The following is a 21,915-nucleotide window of genomic DNA, read 5'->3' on the forward strand; positions in this document are numbered from 1 at the left end:
TTGGAAGGTAGCTACAAAGTCTCCTTGGAGCCTTCTCTTTTCCAGGCTGAAGAAGCCCAACTCTCTCAGCCTGGCCTCATCTGGGAGGTGCTCCAGCCCTCTGATCATCTTTGTAGCCTCCTCTAGACCTGGTCCAACAGCTCCATATCCTCCTTATGTTGATGATTCCAGAACTGGACACAATACTGCAAATGAGGTCTCACAAGAGAGGAACAGAGGGGCTTAATGACACCACATTGCATTGCAAATGAGAAGGTTCAGCTCTTTGCAAATAGCAAACTTATTCACTGGTATAACACGAATCAGAAAGACCCATCTCTCTTCTGTACAGTCCTTTCTAAAAACTCTACGGCACAAACTGGTGGCCCTTCTGATACCACCTGTAAAGGTTTTGAAAACTCCTAGCAGGAAGAAAAATGCAGTCTCACAGAATGATAAACAGTCAGGAAATTAGGATAACCACATTTTTTCCAATGGAAAAGAACTATTTTAGGGGGAAAGTCTGGAAGTTTATACAAATGAGCCTCCTAGCCTTCCTTTCAGTAAACCTGCTGTTCAATGATTTATGAAAATAAACTTTCCCATCAGACAGGCCCAGAACTAGAGATGTGTTTGTACCTTAACTCTCCCTTTTAATATATTTATTAGTCAGATTTTAAGTACATCAGCAAAGGTGATCTTAGGCATTGGCACAAAATTGATTCATATCACATACTGGAAAAGGAATGTTTGAATGTAATGTCAAGCTTGTGTCGGAAAAGAATTGTACAAACGAGAAAAAGCTAAAGTCATACGTTTCCTGACCTCCAAGTGCTTGTGTCTGCCAACTATACATTAGCTCAACTTTAATATGAAAAAAGCCAGAGTCCTGACAGAACCTATTCACTAAAATCTTAAAACAAGCAAGGATAAAGCAGTCAAAAGAAGGAACTCAGCCACATCCACAGGCCATGCAGCTTCTCATGGTAGCACGGAGAAGCAAGTTGGGTTAACATTTGCATGTTACAGTGTCAAATAGATAAAAATTTCTTTTGCCAGTTAAAGTAAACATAATGATCTAAGACATGTATGCTGGCTGCATGCCTTCCAATACCAGTACAGCCCCCATTACGCAGGTAAATTTGATCACTTAAAGCAAATCTGGGGCGCTACAAACTGCACACAAGAAATGTGAGCAACAGGAGTCCTCCAGTGGCAAAAATACCTGAAAGAAACCTTCTCCTCCTTCCCAAATACCTGCTAGACAGTAATTCAGGCAGCTAGCCAAAGCATTGTCTCTAGATAGCTGTAGAGTGATTTAGAGACGTATTTTAATACTTTTGACACTCTTTAAAAATAAGTAGGTTAAAATAATACATTTACTGCACACCAATAATACACATCTGAGAAGTTAACACCTTTAGAAAACCTTTCTAGCTTTCCTATTATGGAGTCTAATAAATCATTCCTAGTATGTCCCATAATTTCTAGAATTTTATTAAAATCATTTTCTGTTATTGTATCATGCCACACAACAAAAAGTCATTATCCAAAATTAGACTACTGCACTCAGCTGCAGTCTGGGGAAAAGATGATTTGTGAAGTATTATTCTGAAATACCAAGGTTTTCCAAGTTTAAACCTAATTCAAACATAAACCCTTTTAAAATTCCGAAAACCAGGATAAGTAATACACTTTAATTCTCCATGACATGCTCCTTGAAACTTGGATCTTGTTGAACACGTAGCATTCATGCTTCGGAACATTATGAATTGTCACCCTAGTCTATCAGCACAATTCTCTGCTGTGGGAGTACAACCTGCTCTGTAGATAGAGGAGTTATTTCTTACAAGCACTTTACGCATCACCCATTCCGATAGCTGCAGTGGGAACTAGCTCTTCTCAACACTGTCCAGGTCCAGAATAATTTATTACATTTCTCATTCTGGCTAAAGACAGAAACTAGACACTGAGTATTCTACAAGCTTGAATATTGACTCTAGCAAAGCAACCCCGAGTCCTTCAATTAGCACGTTTTACTGCTCAAGGCGAGCTAACCATTGGCTCTATTTTATGCTTTTTGTAACAAAATCATTCATTCTGTAGCTTGCAAATTACATTTCTCTTCACAGTCAAGACCAGAGAGTGCATACTGCCCACATTTCAGAAATAGAGCTCTGATTTTTTTTCTGAAGGACCCACTGAGAACAGCTTTAGAGAAAACACTGCCATTAATAAAATCCATTTCTTTTGCTGCCTGTTAGCATCCTAGGTGTAGTCATTTATTATCTTTTACGTGTGATTTTAGCTTTATTTTGTCTATCTCTGTACAATTAAATACATATTTAGATCACCAATTAGTTTAAAATAATGATAAAAAAATCAACATATACAGTTGCAATGCTGCAAATACAGTTTTGAAAGGCAAACCAGAAAACCATTTCTTGTTTTCTTAGCTTGGCAAACTATTGGTACATGAAAGATTTTATGCTGGCATTTTCTCTTTAAAGCAGGACTGAAAGTTTGCAATATTTAAATCCTTGACTGAAAGCAACAGGAAGGAGATAACTGTCTTTTAATAATCTAAGGAATTTATGAGCTTACTTGCAATTAGCATAAATGAAAGCTAGTATCAGGCTCTACAATTATTGCACAGGAATGCAGTACCTAAGCCCTAAAGATGGCAGCTTCACAAAAGCAACCACTCTCTGTCTTGTTAAGTGAATAATTTAAAATAGATAATGAAGAACACTGCAAAGTGGATGCTTGCAGTGGGTATCACTAAAAGTCATCTGTTTCCTGGAGTATCCTCCTAACATAAAAGATGTCCAGATATGGACACATTTTTTAATTATTAAATAAATAAATAAAGCTCAAACATCACAATTACTCACCATTTATGGCTGTGGTTATGTCATTAACGATGTCTTTAATTTATTGACAACCCCACCTTTTAATTGCTAGTTCAAATACAGTCCAAGAGGGTAATTATTTGAAGTATTTTATATAACTGCACGCTGAAGTACATGGAACAAGCAGGGGGGTATGTTAAGAGATATAGACAATCGTGCTAGAAAAATCAAACTGTAATTGGCACCCTTGTTGGCAGCTTATGCAAGGAGGGGAAGGACTGAGAGGGGGAATGAAAACTTAACTACCTTCCCATTTCTAGCCCTGCCCTCGTAGCAGGTTGTTTTGCTCATCTCTGCTAGGCTGGACAGGTTGTAAGACTGACAACTTAATACCATTTTCCAGATAGCTAAAGCATTTGGTACTGTTTTTCTTCAAATAGGCTAATTCTAAATTTATTCTCATTTATGCTTTTTAATCTTCCTGCAGCTCTTAGAGAAAGGTCAAGGGCATGAAGATATTTTTAGCTATACAGCAGAAATATATTAAAAACCTAAATGAAGCTCCAAATCAGCCTCAAATAATTCTCTATTTACTAAATTAAAAAACACTGTATGCCCTTCTGCCTCAACGCTAGTGCAGTGAGAGTTAATATATTCAGCTTTCTACCAAACCCAGAAGAAAACCACCCAAATATTTTTAAACCATGCAAAAATCAAAAAACCTGAACCCACCAAATCCTGCATTCAACAATTCTAACACCAGTTTAGACAAGGTTAAATACACTAACGCACCACATTTCTTTTCAAGCCTTCTTTAACTTTCTGTTGCGAAGGTGGGACATTTGACAAGGGGAAGAAGGGAAGAGACATCTCGCACATCAGCAGCCTCAGGGAATGTTTGCTTAGAAACACACGCTGTTTGACCTCTGGAAGGATCAAAGCAGTTGACTTCATCAGGTCATAAGTGCTATCAACCACTGCAAGTTCGTGTCTCCATTCCACTACTTAAGAGACTTAAATTAAGTAAGTAGATAATGAGAGAAAGATCTGACACTATTTCTCAAATAGGTTTATTATAAAATCTAAATAGATTTGCTATATAAAGCTATAATTTTCATGACTTTTTGTACAAGAATACTGTAGATAGTTCTTATCTCTGCAGTCCTTTAAAGACATCTGACAAGCAAATTCATCAGTTTCTAATAGAATTTCCAGTAGTGCAGACACCTCACTGTCTTCAGTCACGTCTTGCTTCATGATGGTGTATGTGGAGAAAAGACTTGTTTGTCTGGGTCCTAATGGATAACGATGTACATTCCCATGGCAATATAAAATGAACAACAATAAAAATGATAATTTACTTTGCTGTCAGGTGTCAATCCAGTAGGTGTGAAGGAAAGCAAGTAAAGCTGCAGGGACTGGGTTTTGATCTGGCATTGTATTTAAATATCCTGTAGCTGAGATTTAATTGCGCTTAATCTGCTCAATAACATTATCTTCGCTGTTATAAGTATCCCAGGCTTGTGTTATTATATAATCCTAACCTATTTTTTTTAAACAGACATTTTAATCTGCTGCTTATGCGTTCAGTATTGCAAAGCCACTGCCATGCAGAATCCATTCCCCTCTATTTGCCAGCACCAAGCCCGGGGAAGGCTGGGCATTTGGACATGAATTCTTTGGAACCACTACCAAATGTTAGCATCACCTTTCTTATTTATGACTTCACCACCACAAACATGAGCAAAACTTAAACCTTAATCCTAAAAAGATTCCATCTGAAAAAGAATATGACTTGGAAAAGCATAGTGTCATTTGTAGGTACAATGTGGTATCATCCAAACAGTCAAATGCAATATACACGTTCATATATAACAGCTTTTGCACAGGTACTTTCTTTCTTGTCTCATTTCTAAATATGAATAAATAATCTTCATGCCAACTAACCTAAATGCATGAATTATTTCCCATTTTGAGAATCCTGAGATGCTCAATTATCTAATACAACTGTCAGCCATCAACTGCATTTAATTGTCTGTGCATTTCAAGTCCACTGCGTGTTTATTTATATCCCTGGCACAACACTTCTAGACATTTTATGAGACCAGAATAAGATGAGATATGTCACAATTTAATGCCCAGCAATATGACAGGAACCATATTTGCTTTTTTAATCCTAATTTTTCAAGGAAACAGGTAAAATGAATATTAGTCTCCTCTATCTTCTCCATTCCCCTGCAACTCCCAGTGATTTTTTTTAACCCATAGGACATACTGGAATAAATTTGACTGAGAAATTAATATGAATTTCCTACAAATTTTAGGAAAACTATACTTTCTAGAACCAGGCAGACCTGCCTGCTGAGGAGAAGGCAGGCATGTGTCTGGCTCTGAACCATTCCAAGAGGGAGCAGGTGACTGCCCACCCATCCAGTCCTCTCACATGTGTAACACCAATCCAGCCACAGAGAGGGGAAACGAGGGACAGACTTACAGACTAGTGAAATGATGAGGCAGTACACATGGAGAGGGCACAGCACGCAGAGAGAACACCGGAGCCCTGTCTGTGCAGAGACGTCCAGGAGATGGAGAACTCTTGTAGGAAACCATGCTTTATTAGTTCCATTACTCAGGAACAATTCCCTTTGTTAGACCACATCTCAAACTCTTGACAGGAGGGTGAGAGAAGAATTTGGAGAACACTGGGAAAAGTAGAGTTTAAGGAAAGCTTTCACGGAAGAGAAGGCGGTGTCTCACCAGAAGTACTGGACAAAGGAAGACAGGAAGGTGTTGGGGGAATTGCAAAAAGGGAGAGCAGGGAGGCAGCAGAGGCAAAGCACAACGCAAAGACAGCAGACAGGAGAGCAAAGACAAGCCTGTTGTAAAAAGGATAGTGAGGAACTGTTCGGTTTTCTGAGAAGTGAGAAGCTGAGGTGGAAAGCAAAGCTGCTCCATACTGCAGCAACAGAGAAACCACCAAGTCCTGCAGCCAGAGGGGATTTGGTGGAGGAGTTATGGTTTAGAGAGAGCAAAGTTGACAATGGAAGGCACGGTGGTATACGCAGAAGGTATGTCAAGGCAGGAATGAGTTATGGTTATTAGCTCAAGGAAGCGACAGCAGCAGCCCTTAGCCTGACTGCCAGGGTTAAACATAAAACTTCAGCAGTGAACTGGAGGCTGTGGGATTGAGGAGCAGGGAGGAACGAGGTACTGTCTCCCACAGAGAAGGAACAGGGAAATAGTGATTTCTGGTTTTGCTGAACTGAGTTTAGTACTGAATCTAGGGTGCAGAATTTAAAAGGAAGAGAATAGAAGCTTTTAACACTTCTGAACCTCATCAGCTGCATGACAAAACCTTAATGGGAAGATGCATTTTATAGACACCAGACAGTGATAAAATCATATAACTGGAGAATGCAGAAATTCATCTTTATTTATAGGTTCCAACTCAAATTGTTTGATATCTTCAACTCTCTTTACAACCCATCATTTCAGCAAATTTCTAGGTAGGAAGAGCTATCGTGATGCCATTACACTTTGTGTCATGCATCTCTCACGTTAAATTTCAGGCTGAACGCAGATTGTGCAGGACAATAGCCTGACACTTAGAAAAAACTGTCAAAGCAGCATAGTAACTAAAGAACTATTCCAAAAATAACTTGATTGTGTTAATGCCCTAACTATACCAACAGCATTGGTGCTGCAGTTTCATCCAAAGAAAATGGAGGAACATAAAGATAATACCAAAAAAACTAATATAAAACAGAATTAGTTTTCATTAACAAAAACGGTCATATTTCTGAAAATCAAAGCTGTAAATACCCTCCTTCCTCAGGTTAAAATAATATAACGTACAGCTTAAAGGAGGAAATGTTGGATACTTATCACAAATAAGTTCTGCCTTACAATCCAGAAATTCTTATTTCTTTTCATCGTACACAGGCACTTTACTCTTAGCGTTTTTAATATACTGTCAGCTCCTGACAGATACCACTGGCTTTTCCAAGGCTGTCAAAGGTATCCCTGAGAGCCAAATACAAATAGGGCTATAAAAATAAAATTTTAAATTATTTTAAAATGCAAAGAGCCAGAGTGCAAATCGCCTGCCATAAAGTGCGCCTTACTGTGCCATCAAGAGACAGAAAGCTGCAGGATGCTTCTCTTTTGGGCACTCTTCTCTGCATTTCACCAGGGGACACAGCGTACAGACAAGGTACTTTAAGAGCCCTCTAAGGAAGGCTGGCATAGAAATATGCCTACTCAGTGCAAGCTGCTTTTCTGCACCAGTCCTTACAGCACCTCCATCATCACAGGATTCCCAACACCGCGCCCTGCACTGTGCCAAAGCTACAGCACACGGACCACAGGCTTTTTCTCGCTCTCACCTTGTCATGCCTCCAGCAGCCCCATTAGCAGGCTGGAGGTGTCCAACTGCTTACCCCTGCAACACAGCAGAGTCTGCAGACACCAGATAAAACTAGCAACTCCCTGGCAAGTTCTGTGTTTCTGAGGTCACCTGGCAGCCCATGCAAGTTCCTGCTCTCCATGTGCTTGAAATTATTGTACCTCTCCCCATAGGTAACCAGATTCTGCCTCTCTCCTCAGTGACTAGTAAGTACCAGATCTCTCCAGGTGATCCCACTGACACTAACAGTATCTATAGGCTTTTGCTCCTACTTACACAAATCATAAAGCTGGCCTGTGACTGGAAACACAAATACACAATTTGCTGCTCAAAAGCACACACAAATTCATAGAATCATTTGGTTGGTAAAGACTTTGGAGATCACCCTGTCCAACCATACCTGTCCACTGTAAACCATACCTCTGAGTACTTCATCCGTCTGTCTCTTAAATACCTCCAGGGTATACTCCACCACTTCCCTGGGCAGCCGTTTCAGTGCCCGAGAACCCTTACAGTGTAGAATTTTTTCCTAATATCTAATCTGAACCTCCCCTGGCACAACGTGAAGCCATTTCCTAACGTTTGCTCATTTGATATCTGGCCCACTACACTATAATTGAGGCTTTCCTGCAAAGATACAGATCAAAAGGATGGCAATTTCACTGTCCAAAGATGCTACTCCAGACAAAGGAAACGTGTCGTTTGCTGTATGTACTACACATTGTAAGCAAAATGAGTGGCTATGGTTATTCAACTAGCCATTTCCCAACACTTTCCTTTGATGCTACAGGAAAATACTGCTCTCCTTTGAGCTTCCTTCAAGTCATCTAAATATTCTCCCTTGCTACATCCCAGCATGATGAATATTCATGCATAAATATTCCAGGTCTTATCACCAGATGCATCTGGCTTCCATGGAATGGATTTCTTCTTGTTTCTCCTGTTGAAACAGGTTGACAAAGCCTGTCCAGATGACTGGGACAAGCAGAAACTATATTGGCTCAAAGCTCTGAATTTTAAATACCTGAAGAACAAAGACCTTTTCTTTCGTCTCACAGATCTTCAAAGAAATTAGCAAAAAAGATCCAATAGTCTCACCAAGGAAAGAAATATGGATGAAGCTGAGGATACTTACATGTTCCTGTTCAGGGTTGCAAGGCCTGTTCATGTCCTTGCTAAAGCTAAAGCGTGTAAGCACTGCATTTATAAGCTAGTCAATTAGTTACTTCAGCAAGGTACTTAATTCTCCTCTCATAATCAGATTGAGCTTCAAGAAATGTAGAAAACAGGAAATTCAAAGAGCTCCTGCAAGCCAACAGTCACCAAAGTGATTTTCTTTTGTGTGAAGTCCAATCTGATTATGAAAATGCAGAAGTGGAAATCAGCAACTAGTATCTATGCACCCTTGATAACTTGTTATCTGCCTGGAAGCCAGCCTAGTCGTCTCTGCAAGGAAAATCTGCAGACAGAAATGTCAAAGAACACAAACATTGTACACGCTCAGATTAGACTTATTTTTGTCAAACTATTTTCACGTTGTTAAATGCAGCTAAAATAGATGCCTATGCTGTTCGGGTTTTCTTTTGCAACAGGCAAAGAGCCACAAATCCTCACTGGGGAAACAGTAAGTTTTGATTTATAACTGTGAAAACAATAGTGCTTATCAGTCCAAGGACTATCGCTTTAATATATTACCCTACAAAGGAAAATACAGTTGTGCATGTGACGATCTAGTGTAGGCAAAATTCACAATACCTTTTTAAATTTTCTGTTATCAAAAGGCTCAACCTCACATCAGAAAACCAGAACGAAGTCCAAAAATTACAACAGGAAACAGAATACATCATAATCAAATAAAAAGATTTGGATGGGTTATGCTTACTTCAGTGGGAATGGAATCAGATTGCAAGACTCGTATTAACTTAATAAGGTCTGGTTTATTGTTTATGAAATTGAGTGAATGTGCAACTACCAAGAAGTACCTCATTTTTTTGAAATAAAATGGAATAATACCAGAGCAAAGAGCTAATAAGAACATTGTAAATAATCAAGAGAAATCACAACTTTTAGTATTTCGTAAATTAAATTGCCCATGTAAAAATGTGGCATCTCAAATATTCCTACAGAAATGTTGGAAAAAGACATAGTGTTAAATTAGAAAAGTATGTAGGATTTGAAATATACACAGATTACAGAATAGAACCAGGATTAGAGGCCTCAGGCCATAGGAATTGGGAATGTCATACAGTATTAATCAATGGGAGAAGCCACTAATTTGCATGCCACTAACCCCAAAAGGAAAAAGCAGTGAATCTGTTGATAGGACAGAGACACTAACCTATCTCTTTTATAAAGAATTTAAAAAATGCTATATATGGATTCTAAAAAAAACAAAACAAAAAAAAACCCAAACAAAATAACAAGTTGTTTACCAGGTAGGAAAAGAAGGAAGTAAATGATAATTAAAGTGTCAATTCTTGATTAAAATAATTTTGAGGTTATGAAAGTTTGGGTAAAATTAACTATGACGTGGTGTTTTCTAGTTCCACAGCCGCTCTTTACAGAAGTAGCAGAAGGCAAAGGCATGGAGAATCCTAAAGAACTTTAAGCACACAGAGAAGGAAACTGTTTCTCTGGACCCTGAGAATTCATATTGAAAAATCCTAATGTTCCTCCTCTACCTTTGCTGATGGCAACTTTTCCAAAGCAAACACTTGAATCCCTTTCCCTGTGATGTCTCTACCCCGTTCCTGGGAAGGATAAAATAATGGGGAGGGATCAGAGGACCGTCATCAATACTCAGAACAGGTTTTATGGTGGGAAGAAGGAAGTCTCCCCTTTACTACACTGAAAAGAAATAGTGGCAAAATAATTAATTTCTACCTGCCTTGCATTTTAGCAACTAGAAGGAAGGCATAACTAGCAGCATGGAGTCAACAAATTCTCCCCAGATCACCAGCAAAACCTACATTACTAAGAAACATTCTGATTTATGTAGCCTGTTCTTTAAGATTATTTCTGAACATAATAGATGTAAAAGAAAGGAGAAACATTACACAAAGCTGAGCAATGGGATAATAAGCCTATGATTAACTAGGCAACTTAAAAGTGAATCCATGGGAGGGAAGTATTATGTCATCCTAAATAAGTTCATCTAAATAGTCAATTCTTTTTAATATTAAGTATTTTATTTACATCACAGATATGGCTTAAGTAATTTTATTTGGCTTTAGTAGCTCTCTATTTTGGGTTGAAATCAATAATTTTCTTACAATATCCCACAGAGATGACCACTACACTGTAACAGCTGATACCAAAACAATAAGGCATCTCCCAGTTGTGAGGCTCAATGTCAAATACAACACAAATTCAAGGGGCAAACCCTTCCCCAGGTAGTAAAAAGTTATAGATAGCTTTAAGAAGTGACTAGTTCAAGCATCTATCCTTAATTTGTTGTGCAAGTTGCCTCTGAAATCCAGTCAACAGATTCTGCATTTACTGTAGTCATGACAGAATTCAATGGCCTCAAAATGTTTTCATCTCTCGGATGTTTCGGTTTAAGCAAAAATGCCTGTTTAAGCAAAATCTTTACATCAGAATAACTAACTCCAATCTGTTACTCTCTAGAACACAAACACAAGCCTTCAGTAATTTGAAGAGCTGCCTACCAGCACAGAATTCACACCCTTGAGACACAAGGACCACGTCAGACATGGTAATTCTAAAGAAAATTTGAACCCAGACATGCCCTAACCAAAACACAAGACAGCCCTGTCCTTCAGCTAAGTCCTGGATTCAGCCATGTGAGGTGTCAGAGGACTAAATTTATAGAAGAGGCTGAATTATGAAGTGTAGATGGAAAGGAAGGAAGATCAGACCCTTTGATACTCAGGATATCTCATCACAACTAAGTCAAAAACTCACATTCCTAGGTTGGCTATCAACTACTATTTTATAAATTAAGATTTTCCTTGCAGTATTAGTAGTGACTCAAACGCAAAATTCATGATTGTTAGTACCTAAACATATGACACCCTGGGCTTAATAGCTAGTATGACAACGAATAGTTTTGTGCGTTTAGGGTTTTTTGTTCTGTGCTCTCAGACATTGTTTTAAATTTTATATACAACACTCAGCTCGTTGTTCTAGTTCTACTCTAAGTACACCACTTGTCCCATAACAAACTACTTGGAAATATAATGCAAAGCTTCACTTTAGTAACATGACTGCATCGCTTGTGCCATTGACGTAATGGAAACTGGAGAGAAACTACAAACAGTAACAGGTTTAGCAGTATATTCCTGATTATTGTTTGAAATCAACATTTGATGCTTGAAGGATTATTGAGAAACTGGCATCCTGTTTCCATTGAGGATGCAATTTTGAACATCTTTCAGTATAGAACTGGATCTACTTTAACTACTGTTATAAACTATCCACCATTTCTTAGACTGATATGTGCTACAAAAGACTTGAGTGATGCGCAAAACAGTCAGCCAACAGTTTTCCCCTTCCATGTACCATAAAAGGCATTGACTGTCTCAAAAATAAATAAAAAAGATGCCCAAAGCATTACACTTGACACACACCAACTCATACAGTACCACAGAATGGCCTTCATGTGATGAAAGGATTAACCGCTACTTTTAATTACACCCAAGGAACTTCAATAAGAGTTAACACTGCAGTAATATTTATAAACACAATGACCACATTAGCAGACCAGTTATAAATCCCCTGTCAACACTGCTTATACAGGGCTTTATTTTTGTTTGTCTCTTTTAATCGAGATATAAAAATGTTACCAAGTTCTGCTGTTTGGGGTATTTGCAGAGCCTTGCAAAAAATCTGTAAGCCTAGGCAGCTTTAAAGAATGGAACATGCAACAGTAACCATGACGATAAGAAAAATGCTTCTCATAATCTTTTTCTTTCAGATGACAATACTTCCAAACAACCAGTGGTTTTCCACTGTACTACAACTTTTGTTTGCTGCTGTCTGGGAATCTAGGCCTCCAGTCCTTGTAAACCTGAAAAAGTGAACAGCAATTTGAGGGGCACTAAGAACACCAAAGGAGTCTTATCCTGTCCACCTGCATCGTAAGTGACTGTGGCAGATGGATCTCACTTGCTGGCAACAAGGCCTCATTTCACTGTTGTACAGAATAGGTAGAAAAACTTATTATGTTTTAAGATAATTACTTTGCACATAAATGAGGAATCTAAAAAAGTAACAACAGAAAGACAGAGTGGTATTTCTATGGAGATTGTAGAACTGCTGCAATAGGTGAGAATTTGGCCCTCATCAGGCTGACTATAAGAAAACTCCTCCCTCCTGGGACTCCTCTGCAAAGATTTTGTCTTGGTTTTGTATTAAGTTGGGGTTTTTAAGCAATAAAAATAAATAAGTAAAGATTCTTCAGAAATTAATCCTCATTTTCTACTATTTCTCCAACAGACTTGCTCGCCAAACTACGATAACGCTTTCAAAAGATGTATGGGATTTGGACCTAAAGTCACACTTTGTGAAGTGACTAAAGGGCTGATTATCAAAGGCATTAAGATACCTAAAGATGCATTAAGCACTTAGAATTCTTAAAACTGCCTGGGCATCTAACACCTATTTAGATCACTTAGTCCTTTCTGAAAATCCCAATGGGCAGTTATCTGTGTTTTATGTGTCTATATGCCTTTGAAACTCTGTACCATTAAATACTTAACAACCCAAGTCCCCCTGGCTTTTAATGAGACTTAGGTTCCTAAAAAGACTAAGTACATCTGAAAATTGGTCAACCCACTCTTTCTGATCTTTTCTTCTCTCTTTTAGAGTGATCTACTGCTTCTTCTCCATAGCATGTCAGTTAATATCTTCAACACTGTCAGACTTTCACATTGTTACGTGCACACTCCATTTTTATGTAACTCAACAACCAAAGGTCCAGACCACAGACCGCATCCTTCTAAAACTCTCTGATACTCCAAAAAAGAGAATTCATCCCAAACTGTCAATGCCCCAGAATTCATTGTTTCAGTAAATATAACACAAATGACTGCCATTTAGGCTGATAGAAAACAAACAACACAGTTTAATTACTGAGCAACTATTCAAATTACTATAAACAAGTTCTGAACGACAGCCACACAGAAACAACAAATGTTCAGAGGAAACTAGAAGAAAGAAGTTGTCAATAGGCTCTTTGAACAGGCAGGAGTTCCACAAAAGAAGACACATGTTAATTCTGAAATTTCTTTCTTAAACCAAAGAAGTATGAAACCATAAAGGATTCCCTTACACAAACATTTGAATGATTTCTCTCCTGATCTTCTTTAATGTCAATGGGAGGTAACTTGCACTGACCATATTCCCAAAAAGGAACTGATTTGTAAATTAGGAACACAGGGAATCGGATTGCCACCTACAGGAAAATTTAGCATTTATTGTCAAGAATGACTCAAAAATAATACAAATTGCCATCCTGCCAAGCACTCTTTCAGGTTTAGCTATTATTTCAAAACCAATTACTATTTTCTTTTGTGCAACTATAGCATGAACTTGCTAAATCTAGAAAGCCATTAACACTCCTTTTTATTTGAGTACTGGTTAAAAGTTCCATAGCTCAATAACAAAGCAGCAGATTGTAATCATATCTCAGTTAAAGAACTGTAAGCCTACTTACCTGATACAATTGGTGCTAGCCTGAATATGTCTGATAGTCTGCTGTTAACTGGCTCATAAGGGGAATCTTCAAGCAAGTCATTTCCTAAAGACAAAAAAATATTTGGATTATTTTTTTTTAATACAAGAATTCAGGATATGATTCTATTGGTTAGTTTTACTCTGAAACGAAGCTACTGTGGAACTGCAGAAAGTACTCCCCTCTAATCTGCACAGCTGTTTCTTCTACTTATAAAAACACCTGAAAGCAGTTAAGTTGTTTATCCCTGTCAGTAGTTCTTTTCTCTCCTTCCTCCATGGATAAGGTCATAATTTGCAGAGACTGCCTATGACATCACAGGGACCATCCCATCCCATGAAAGCAGGAGAAAAGCTGGAGCAAAGATGTTCCCCTTCATTCACCCTAATAGCAGAGTTTTTTGGTAAAGGAGCAGCCCAACTAACTGCCAAACCCAAGCATTGTTAGAATAAAACACTCCTAACAAGATGCTGTCAAAAGGGAAACTTTTTATGATGCAGAGAATGTCCAAGAGTAGTGTAATTTATTAGGAAAGCTAGAACAAAAACATTGATGGGCTCATTAAAACATCCCAGCTGATGCTTGGATAAACAAACAGAAAGGGAAGAGTTCCCTTCTTGCAGAAGCAGCTAGGGAAGAGTTAAACGGGGACCACACTGAAGTGAAAGATTCCATCTTCAACCCCAGAGCAAAACAGGGATAAAATGATACCTCAGGTAAGGATTGTTCTCAGTTGACTATAGGAAATTTGCCAGGGCCCCCAAGAACAGAAGTCCCAAGTCAATCACTGTCCTATCTCTCCTAAATAGCACTTCCACAGCCTCTAGGAAGCACAGACTACTTTTTTTTTCAGCCTCAGCATGCCCAGGGAATGCTGCTAGTAAATACAGGGAAGGAAAGAATAAACTTTTCCTTAAAACAACGCTCCTCTTCATACGACTTTTAACTTTCAGCAGAGAGCTAAGAAACTAGTTCCAGGGTCCTGTGATCTCGTTAGGTGAGTCCTAATTAAGGAGCTTAAATATTATTAAGGCTATGTCTCCAAATGATTGTTTTTGTAGCTTTTGCACTTGCTAGCGCCCTTATCTTTTGACTCTGGTTTACAGAGGTCAGCTAGGTGCCCCGGAGGAAACCCTCCTTATGGATTTCCCAAGGAGAGGAGCCGGAGCAGCAGCTGTTCTGGAGTGGGATGAAAGGTCCTCAGTTCGCAGCTGAAGAGCGCAGCGTGACTGATGGGGTCAGACCCCGGGTTCAGCCTCAGAGGGTGCGAGGGGCTGCAAACCTCCCCCCCCACAGCTGCCCAGACAGAGGGGTGTCACGTTTCTGTGCTTTTGCCACGTACCCTGCAAGCTCTGGTACATGCTCCAATAAATGCGCAGGCAGTTTTTCTCCTTCTTCATGCCCCTCTTGCAGCGGCAGTTGTAGAGGGATTTCTGCTTGAGAGCTTCCATGGCGCTCCTGCATTCGTCCTTCGCCTCCAGGCCCGTCGCCCGGCTGAAGTTGCTCTCTTTGCCGGCGACGCACTGCCTCAGCGTCCTGAATTTCGTACTACAGCTCTGCTCCTTCAGGCACTGGTCGCTGGCTTTCACGCAATCCAGGCGGTCCCCCCCTGCGGGCAGCCCGGTCCCCTCTGCGGGCAGGAGCACATCTAGGGAGAGGAGACACAAAAACCAGAGGGATGAGGCTGATTCCGCACCTGGGATGCAAAAGGCACCTCGGGCAGCACCTTGCAAACCTCCCGCCTTCATACCACCCAGAAAACCACAAAGGGGGTTTCAGGCTCTTGGAGCCACTTTGCTGGGAGCCCGAGCAAAGAGCACGTTTAACCCCAGCTGGTTGATGGAGGAGAAAACACAAAGAGGAAAGGAAACCCCCCAAGGGTTAATGCGCCTGGCAAAACGAGCGTTATTCCTCAGTTCCACTTTGGTGAAACAGAGAACATTTCGGATTGGGGTTAAATATTCGGCCTCACTTTCCAGTAGAGCTTGGCTGTAATTTCAATTACATCCCCGAACAACCTGCTCAGAGATAAGTAATCTCCCTGATTGATATTGGCCTCTTTCTGCGTCAGTCACTTTTTAAAGGCTGTACAGATTTTTTTTATTTTTTTTTTTGCTTATTCTACACGTATAAAGGTAAAATTTATGACTCCCTCCCCTCCATTTCTCTCCACGTATGATGCTTTTGCAGGAGAACAAAGCAAATTGCGTTAACCCTCTCCTCTCCACCGTGCCCGCCGTCACGCTCCCTCAGACACGCAGATGGAAAAGGAAAACATCTCCCGTGGAAAAGAAACCAGTTTGGGCTGCAAACCCCTCGCAGTCAGGCAGGCTGCCAGGTTCAGGTGAAGGTGTAATCCTTCAGCTGGCTCTTGTCACCCACCCACCCCCTCCTCAAGCCAGCCTTATTTTATTAAAACGAAAAGTTTCCCTGTAACTTGCGAGAACCCAATTTAACGAGAGGCAAGTAGCTAAAGCCGGTGACCTCCTAGAGCTTTAAATCCAAACCGGGTTAACTGATGCGAGACAGAGCCCTAAAAACTACTGGAAACTTCACTAAATAAGACTGACAACCGTCAGGCACCCGAATCCATCAACCCCTCGGCTCTGCTTTATGAAACGATGTAGAGAGAAAAACCAGACGCCAGCAACTTACCCACTAAGGGCAAAGTGAAGTAGAAGATAGCGAGAAACATCTTGCTGTCTCCGGATGGTTTCCCCAGGCGAGCTGATGTGCCACAACAAAGAGGATCAGCATGTAGATATTCCAAAACCGCCGAGGTCCAAAGATTCCAAGTTCAGATCCATTGAATTAAAGAAGAAAAAAAAAAAAAAGACGCAAAACAAACCCTTTCTCTTCTTCACCGCTGCCACCACCAGCGGCAGGCGCAGCGACACAAAAGTAGAGGTTGTTTATTTATTTTTTTTTTTAATTCCCCCTTAGGTTTGAGAGGTCTGAGCAACCTGCAAGCGGAGTTGAGCGCGGAGCCGCCCGCCCGGGGGATGCTCGAGCGAGTGGGAGCGGGGCAGGAGCGCCGGGCGCCTCCTTGGGTGGGCAGCGCCTGCTCCCAGGGAGGGACCGAGCGCGCACGGGGCGGGGGGGGGGATCCGCGGAGCCTGCCCACCCCGGGCGAGCCACTCGCAGCCCCTGTCTGGGGCTCCCCAGGGCTGCCCGAGCTCCCCCTTCCTGCTGGGAATTTCGCCTCTCCGCCCCCGCCCCGCTAAAACGCAACTTTATTGATTCGGGGCGGGGGGAGCGCGCAGCTTGCGCGGGGGCAGGTGGCGGCTGGGAAAGTTTGGCAGGGGAAAAAAAAAATGAGATAGGAAAAAGCAGGAGGGAAGGGAAGGAAGCTCAGCGGGAGGCGCGGAGGGATGCTCCGGTTCCGCGGGATGCGGGGAGCCCCTGCGCACGGAGGGATGCTCCGCTTCCACGGGATACGCGGAGGGATGCTCCGTTCGGCGGGATGCGCGGAGCCCCCGCACACGGGGATGCTCTGTTCCGCGGGATGCGCGGAGCCCCCGCGCAGAGGGGGATGCTCCAGTTCCGCGGGATGCGCGGAGCCTCCACACACGGGGATGCTCCGTTCCGCGGGATACGCGGAGGGATGCTCCCTTCGGCGGGATGCGCAGAGCCTCCGCACACGGGGATGCTCCGTTCCGCGGGATACACGGAGGGATGCTCCTGCGCCACGGGAGCGATAGCACCACGGGCACGGAGCTCCAGGAGCGTTTCGGAGCTGCGGGGGCGGGTGCCCGATGTGAACGACCCCGCTTCGCTCCCATCCCATCCCATCCCCGCCCTCCGCGGGGGCTCGGCGAGGGTCCTGCCCCCTCCCGCGGGGTGCGGACCGGCCCGACTGTATCGGCTTCCACTTGGCTCCTGAATAAACAAAGCGAGCATATGTCCCATCTTCGTGACAGATGGTTCACGCAGAGAACTATTTAGTGGCTTTCCCACAGTCGCTACTATGTAGCGCTCCCCCGAAACCCAACTAAATGCAATTAGCCCATAATAGCATCACTTTCCACATTTCCTTGTTTCCATAAGTGGAAAATTTGGTTCAGGTGTTTTTATTTTTTAGCTGCGACCAAATGTTCTTATCTTTTTAGCTGCAACCAAATATTTTTATTTTTAAATTTGAACAAAAATCATATAACTTTTACTTGGCAACGTTGTCAACGAGATTTGGCCTGTTTGACTTAAGGAATTTGCTTCTCCTCACAATAAATTTTGCCTAAAGGAGTTTGCCTCGCCTCATGAGACGGGAGATGATCAGGCTGGCCACTTTTATAGCGAAAACTGGATGGCAGATGGAGCTAAACTGTTGTAAGGTACTTCAGAAACACTTATTTAAAAGCTTAGCATATGCCAGGAGATACAGAGAATGCAATATTCTCAGAACCCGCGTAGAAGCTTTGGGTTTTGTTGTTATTTTCCTTTCCTGCCACTCTTTCTTAACAGACAGATTTGTATTCCTACCAAAAAAAAACCACCCCAAAACAACAACAACAAAAAAAACAAACCCAAAATCCACAACCCTCCAGACTACTGATTTCCTCCAGAAAGTCATAAGGGTGATGTCAACAGTTTGGGTTTTAGTTATTTAAAATGAAGGGTCATATTCTGTTATATGGTCACAAAAGCTGTTATCTGCTGCAAGTACAGGGATATCATTGGAGAAAAACAAAGACAACAGCCAGATTCCTGGAGTAGTTCGAGATAATTAGAAGGGGCTAAGTTGTTGATAGCATTGATAATACAAGTCAGCCTCAGCTTTTGCTGTAGCTCCTACTTAATGAAACAGGTTGGCCTTGCAAACACTTCAGTACCAATTGAACTGGTGATGCAGAGAAATGATTGATTCTTCTCTGGTAATTGTCACCACGATAAACTTTGTATAAAGTTATTTGTATGTCTAGTACAGAGGTAGCATTACTCTCCTGTTCTTTGCAATTATAAGTCAGGAATAGCCACGATAAGCAGAGTAAGGCGACTGGAAGTAAGACTGCAATCCAGGCTACTATTTACAAAACCATTCATGCATTAATGTCCTGGATATATATATATAAATATATATACACACACACAGACACATATGCGTACACAGTGTCATTTGGCATAGAAAAGCAACACATTGCAAATCTCTGCATTAATAGCTACTTTCACTGCTATAAATCACAGCTTTGGTGGGGTGTTTACTATACAGTGAAACTGAAATCATGTTTTAAGTGTTAAAAACTGAATAAAATGTTACTGACAGTTCAGAAATAACAAGACAGCTGGAAAGCACGCACCCAAAATGCTGAAGACTGTCGCTAAACGCTCCTCTTGCCAGTATTTTGACTCATCTCTGAGAAACTATCACCCAAAGTGAAAAAAAAGGTTAAAATGTCTTAATACAAAAAAGTTTTTATGTGCAACCATGTTCTGAAAAAAGAATCCCAAGGAGAAAATCCGTGCTACAGAGATGCTTAGAATGTCCAAGCACCACATACTCTTTAATAGGACTGTAGGTGCGAGAAAGCGCCTTGCAGATCACAAGGACATTTGTTCCACAGTAGAAGCTACCAATTTTGGGTTGTTTTTTCTTTCAGAGATGGAATTATTTATAAATTTTGTCAACTTATTTTCAGTATTTTTTTAATTAGTCTCTGGATGCCATCCTTTCCATTTATTACTAAAGTAGTTTCCATGTCCTACTAGCACTGAGACAACATAAATACTTCACTCTCTTCATAGAGAATCAACAAGTTTTTGGGTAGATGAAGTCATGTGTATTGGGCTGGTGTCACCTTAACACACAAGGTACGCAGCAGATTCCTGGATGTGAAGTACCAGGCAGTATTAGTATTGCTTATGTATACTCTGCCGTGAATCATAGCTACAAATCATTTTCAGGTTTATTAAGAATATAAAAAGATACCAGACAAAAATCCATAAGCTACTCTGTGGCTCGAGTCATAATCCTGCTCTCTGCACATTCTTTTCCAGTCCTCTGGGGTAAAATTAAATCAATGGATGCGTTGCTGTTGATTCCAGTCAAATCGAGGTCTACCCTACAGTTTGTAACTGGCAATCGCTCAAACCATAAGGCTCTTCAGTCAGATGAATAATAGAAAAACATAAACCATGCAGAAGTTCTTAATGTGAACATTTTTGAAGATATTTAAGCTGGTTTTCTAAGTTGTTGATTGAGTTCTATTAAAAAGTTCCAGACAATTACTGTTATGTAACATACATAGAGTACAGTTGGTAAGAACACACGTTTCATTAGAAGGTAGATGACAACATAATCACCACTGAGTTATTATTTAAAGGACATTATGATATAAATAATGTGGAAGACAGTACTAACTTCTTGAAGCTACTTACTGCCAGCATAACTGCCACTGCTTCAGTCTTAACATAATTTTAGTTACTTGGTTCTTTCTAGTTCCCTATAGTTAGCTGATATTCATTCACAGAAAACTTTTAATAAAGAAAAAAAAGGTAGTGGAGAGAGAAGAGTTATTTGATGCTAAAACTTCCATATCGAAATAGTGCTTCAATAAAATAGGTCAAGATAAGTGAACCCCTAACTATGGATACTTTTAAGCTTCCTATCACCATACAGGCAGAACAGAAATGCTCTGAATACAGCACCAGCGTCAAACCACACCTGCAGTCAGGGCCATGCACTACTTGAGGCCAGCCATACATCTACAAAGTCAGAAAACTCTTTTTCTCTATGTTTAGTTGTACTGGATTTCCTTGCATCCAGTCCCATGTGCAAAAGCTGCAGTGTTGGAGCAGTGCATTGGGTTATTATGGCTGGCAGCAGCTCAGATGACAGCCTAGTAGTCTGAGGAGCTTGAATTGATACATTAACTGGACCACAGTTAGCCTGCAGGTTCCCTTTGCCATCTCTGCCACAGATCTCCTCTGAAAGACTGAACCCTGCAAGATGTTGAAGTTGGAGCCACTGAGCTCAGGGAAAGTTACACAGCATCATCTGCAGGCCCGGTAGATACGTGAAGAGAAAGTATGCTGAGGATAAGAACAGTGCCATGAACTTTAAATAGAATTATTTGGGGAGTGAATAGGTGAAGCAAAGCTGAAGCTGAACTAATGAGTCAGATGTAGCAGGTGGGGGAAAGCAAGCAACTGATGGGAAAATGCCTGTGTGCCATGGGAGCACAAAATGTAGTGTTTACACAGGAGGCTTTATTCAATAACGAGAAAGAGAGAACAGTCAAGTTAGAGAATTACTAGGGTCTAGGGGAACAATCTGAACTGCATTTTTTTGTCTTACATTTGTCTGCTTACCATGAAGTCAAAGCGTCTTGTGGTGGGAATAAGGCAAGAGGGATTTGCTCAAGGCATTAAAGTTTTGCAAAGGACAGATTAAATAACAGTGCTCCAAAAATCAATTTTGAGGGGCTTATGAAGCCTTGAATGGGCTTTTGCAGCACAAAAGCAAGATTGAGTTTTTACTGAACCTGTCATTTATTTGGGTTTAGAGCTTTCAGTAAGCATCAGGAAAAAAAACATAAAACAAAAGCAAAGTTAGTAATGAGCATTCACACAGGAATCAAATAAAAAACATGTGGAAGCTCAATCCAGATCACTGAGTGACTTTAATTGATGCAGAAGTATAAGAAAAGAAAGTACCCTCTGTCCCCACTTTAATCAGACCTGGTAATGAATTCCCACAGCTACTGCTTGGCCAGGAAGTTTTTCCTGTACTCTTGCTTCCCTGTCCTCACCAGAGGTTGTGTTGCGTAGTATCGGACCACCTGGAAAGAAAAGAAAAAAGAAACAAAAACAAAACAGGCTGCAAAATTCCTCTGTGAGTTCCTATCTCACATGTGACCTGATTATGATTTCAGCAGAAGAGATAAGTAACTACTAAACCAGTACCATGCAATTCTGAGAGCTTGTAGTTATGAAATAAAATATAGTAACTACCCGCCAAGATTTGAAAATAGAGATAAAACTGCAGCCAC

The 21,915-nt window shown here is 40.9% G+C and overlaps 1 protein-coding gene across 1 annotated transcript in view; it reads right to left on the minus strand.

Annotated features, from left to right (window-relative positions):
* Positions 1 to 16,757, minus strand: part of GFRA1 (GDNF family receptor alpha 1) — a 151,458-nt gene extending 134,701 nt beyond the window's left edge. The window contains 4 exon segments of the mRNA XM_069863809.1: positions 13,913 to 13,996; positions 15,273 to 15,578; positions 16,586 to 16,634; positions 16,637 to 16,757. Coding sequence (XP_069719910.1) covers positions 13,913 to 13,996; positions 15,273 to 15,578; positions 16,586 to 16,634; positions 16,637 to 16,687 — 490 coding nt within the window. The 5' untranslated portion in view covers positions 16,688 to 16,757.
* Between the last annotated feature and the right edge of the window lie 5,158 nt (positions 16,758 to 21,915).

The sequence above is a fragment of the Phaenicophaeus curvirostris genome, chromosome 9, assembly GCF_032191515.1.
Source record: "Phaenicophaeus curvirostris isolate KB17595 chromosome 9, BPBGC_Pcur_1.0, whole genome shotgun sequence".
NCBI lineage: Eukaryota > Metazoa > Chordata > Aves > Cuculiformes > Cuculidae > Phaenicophaeus > Phaenicophaeus curvirostris.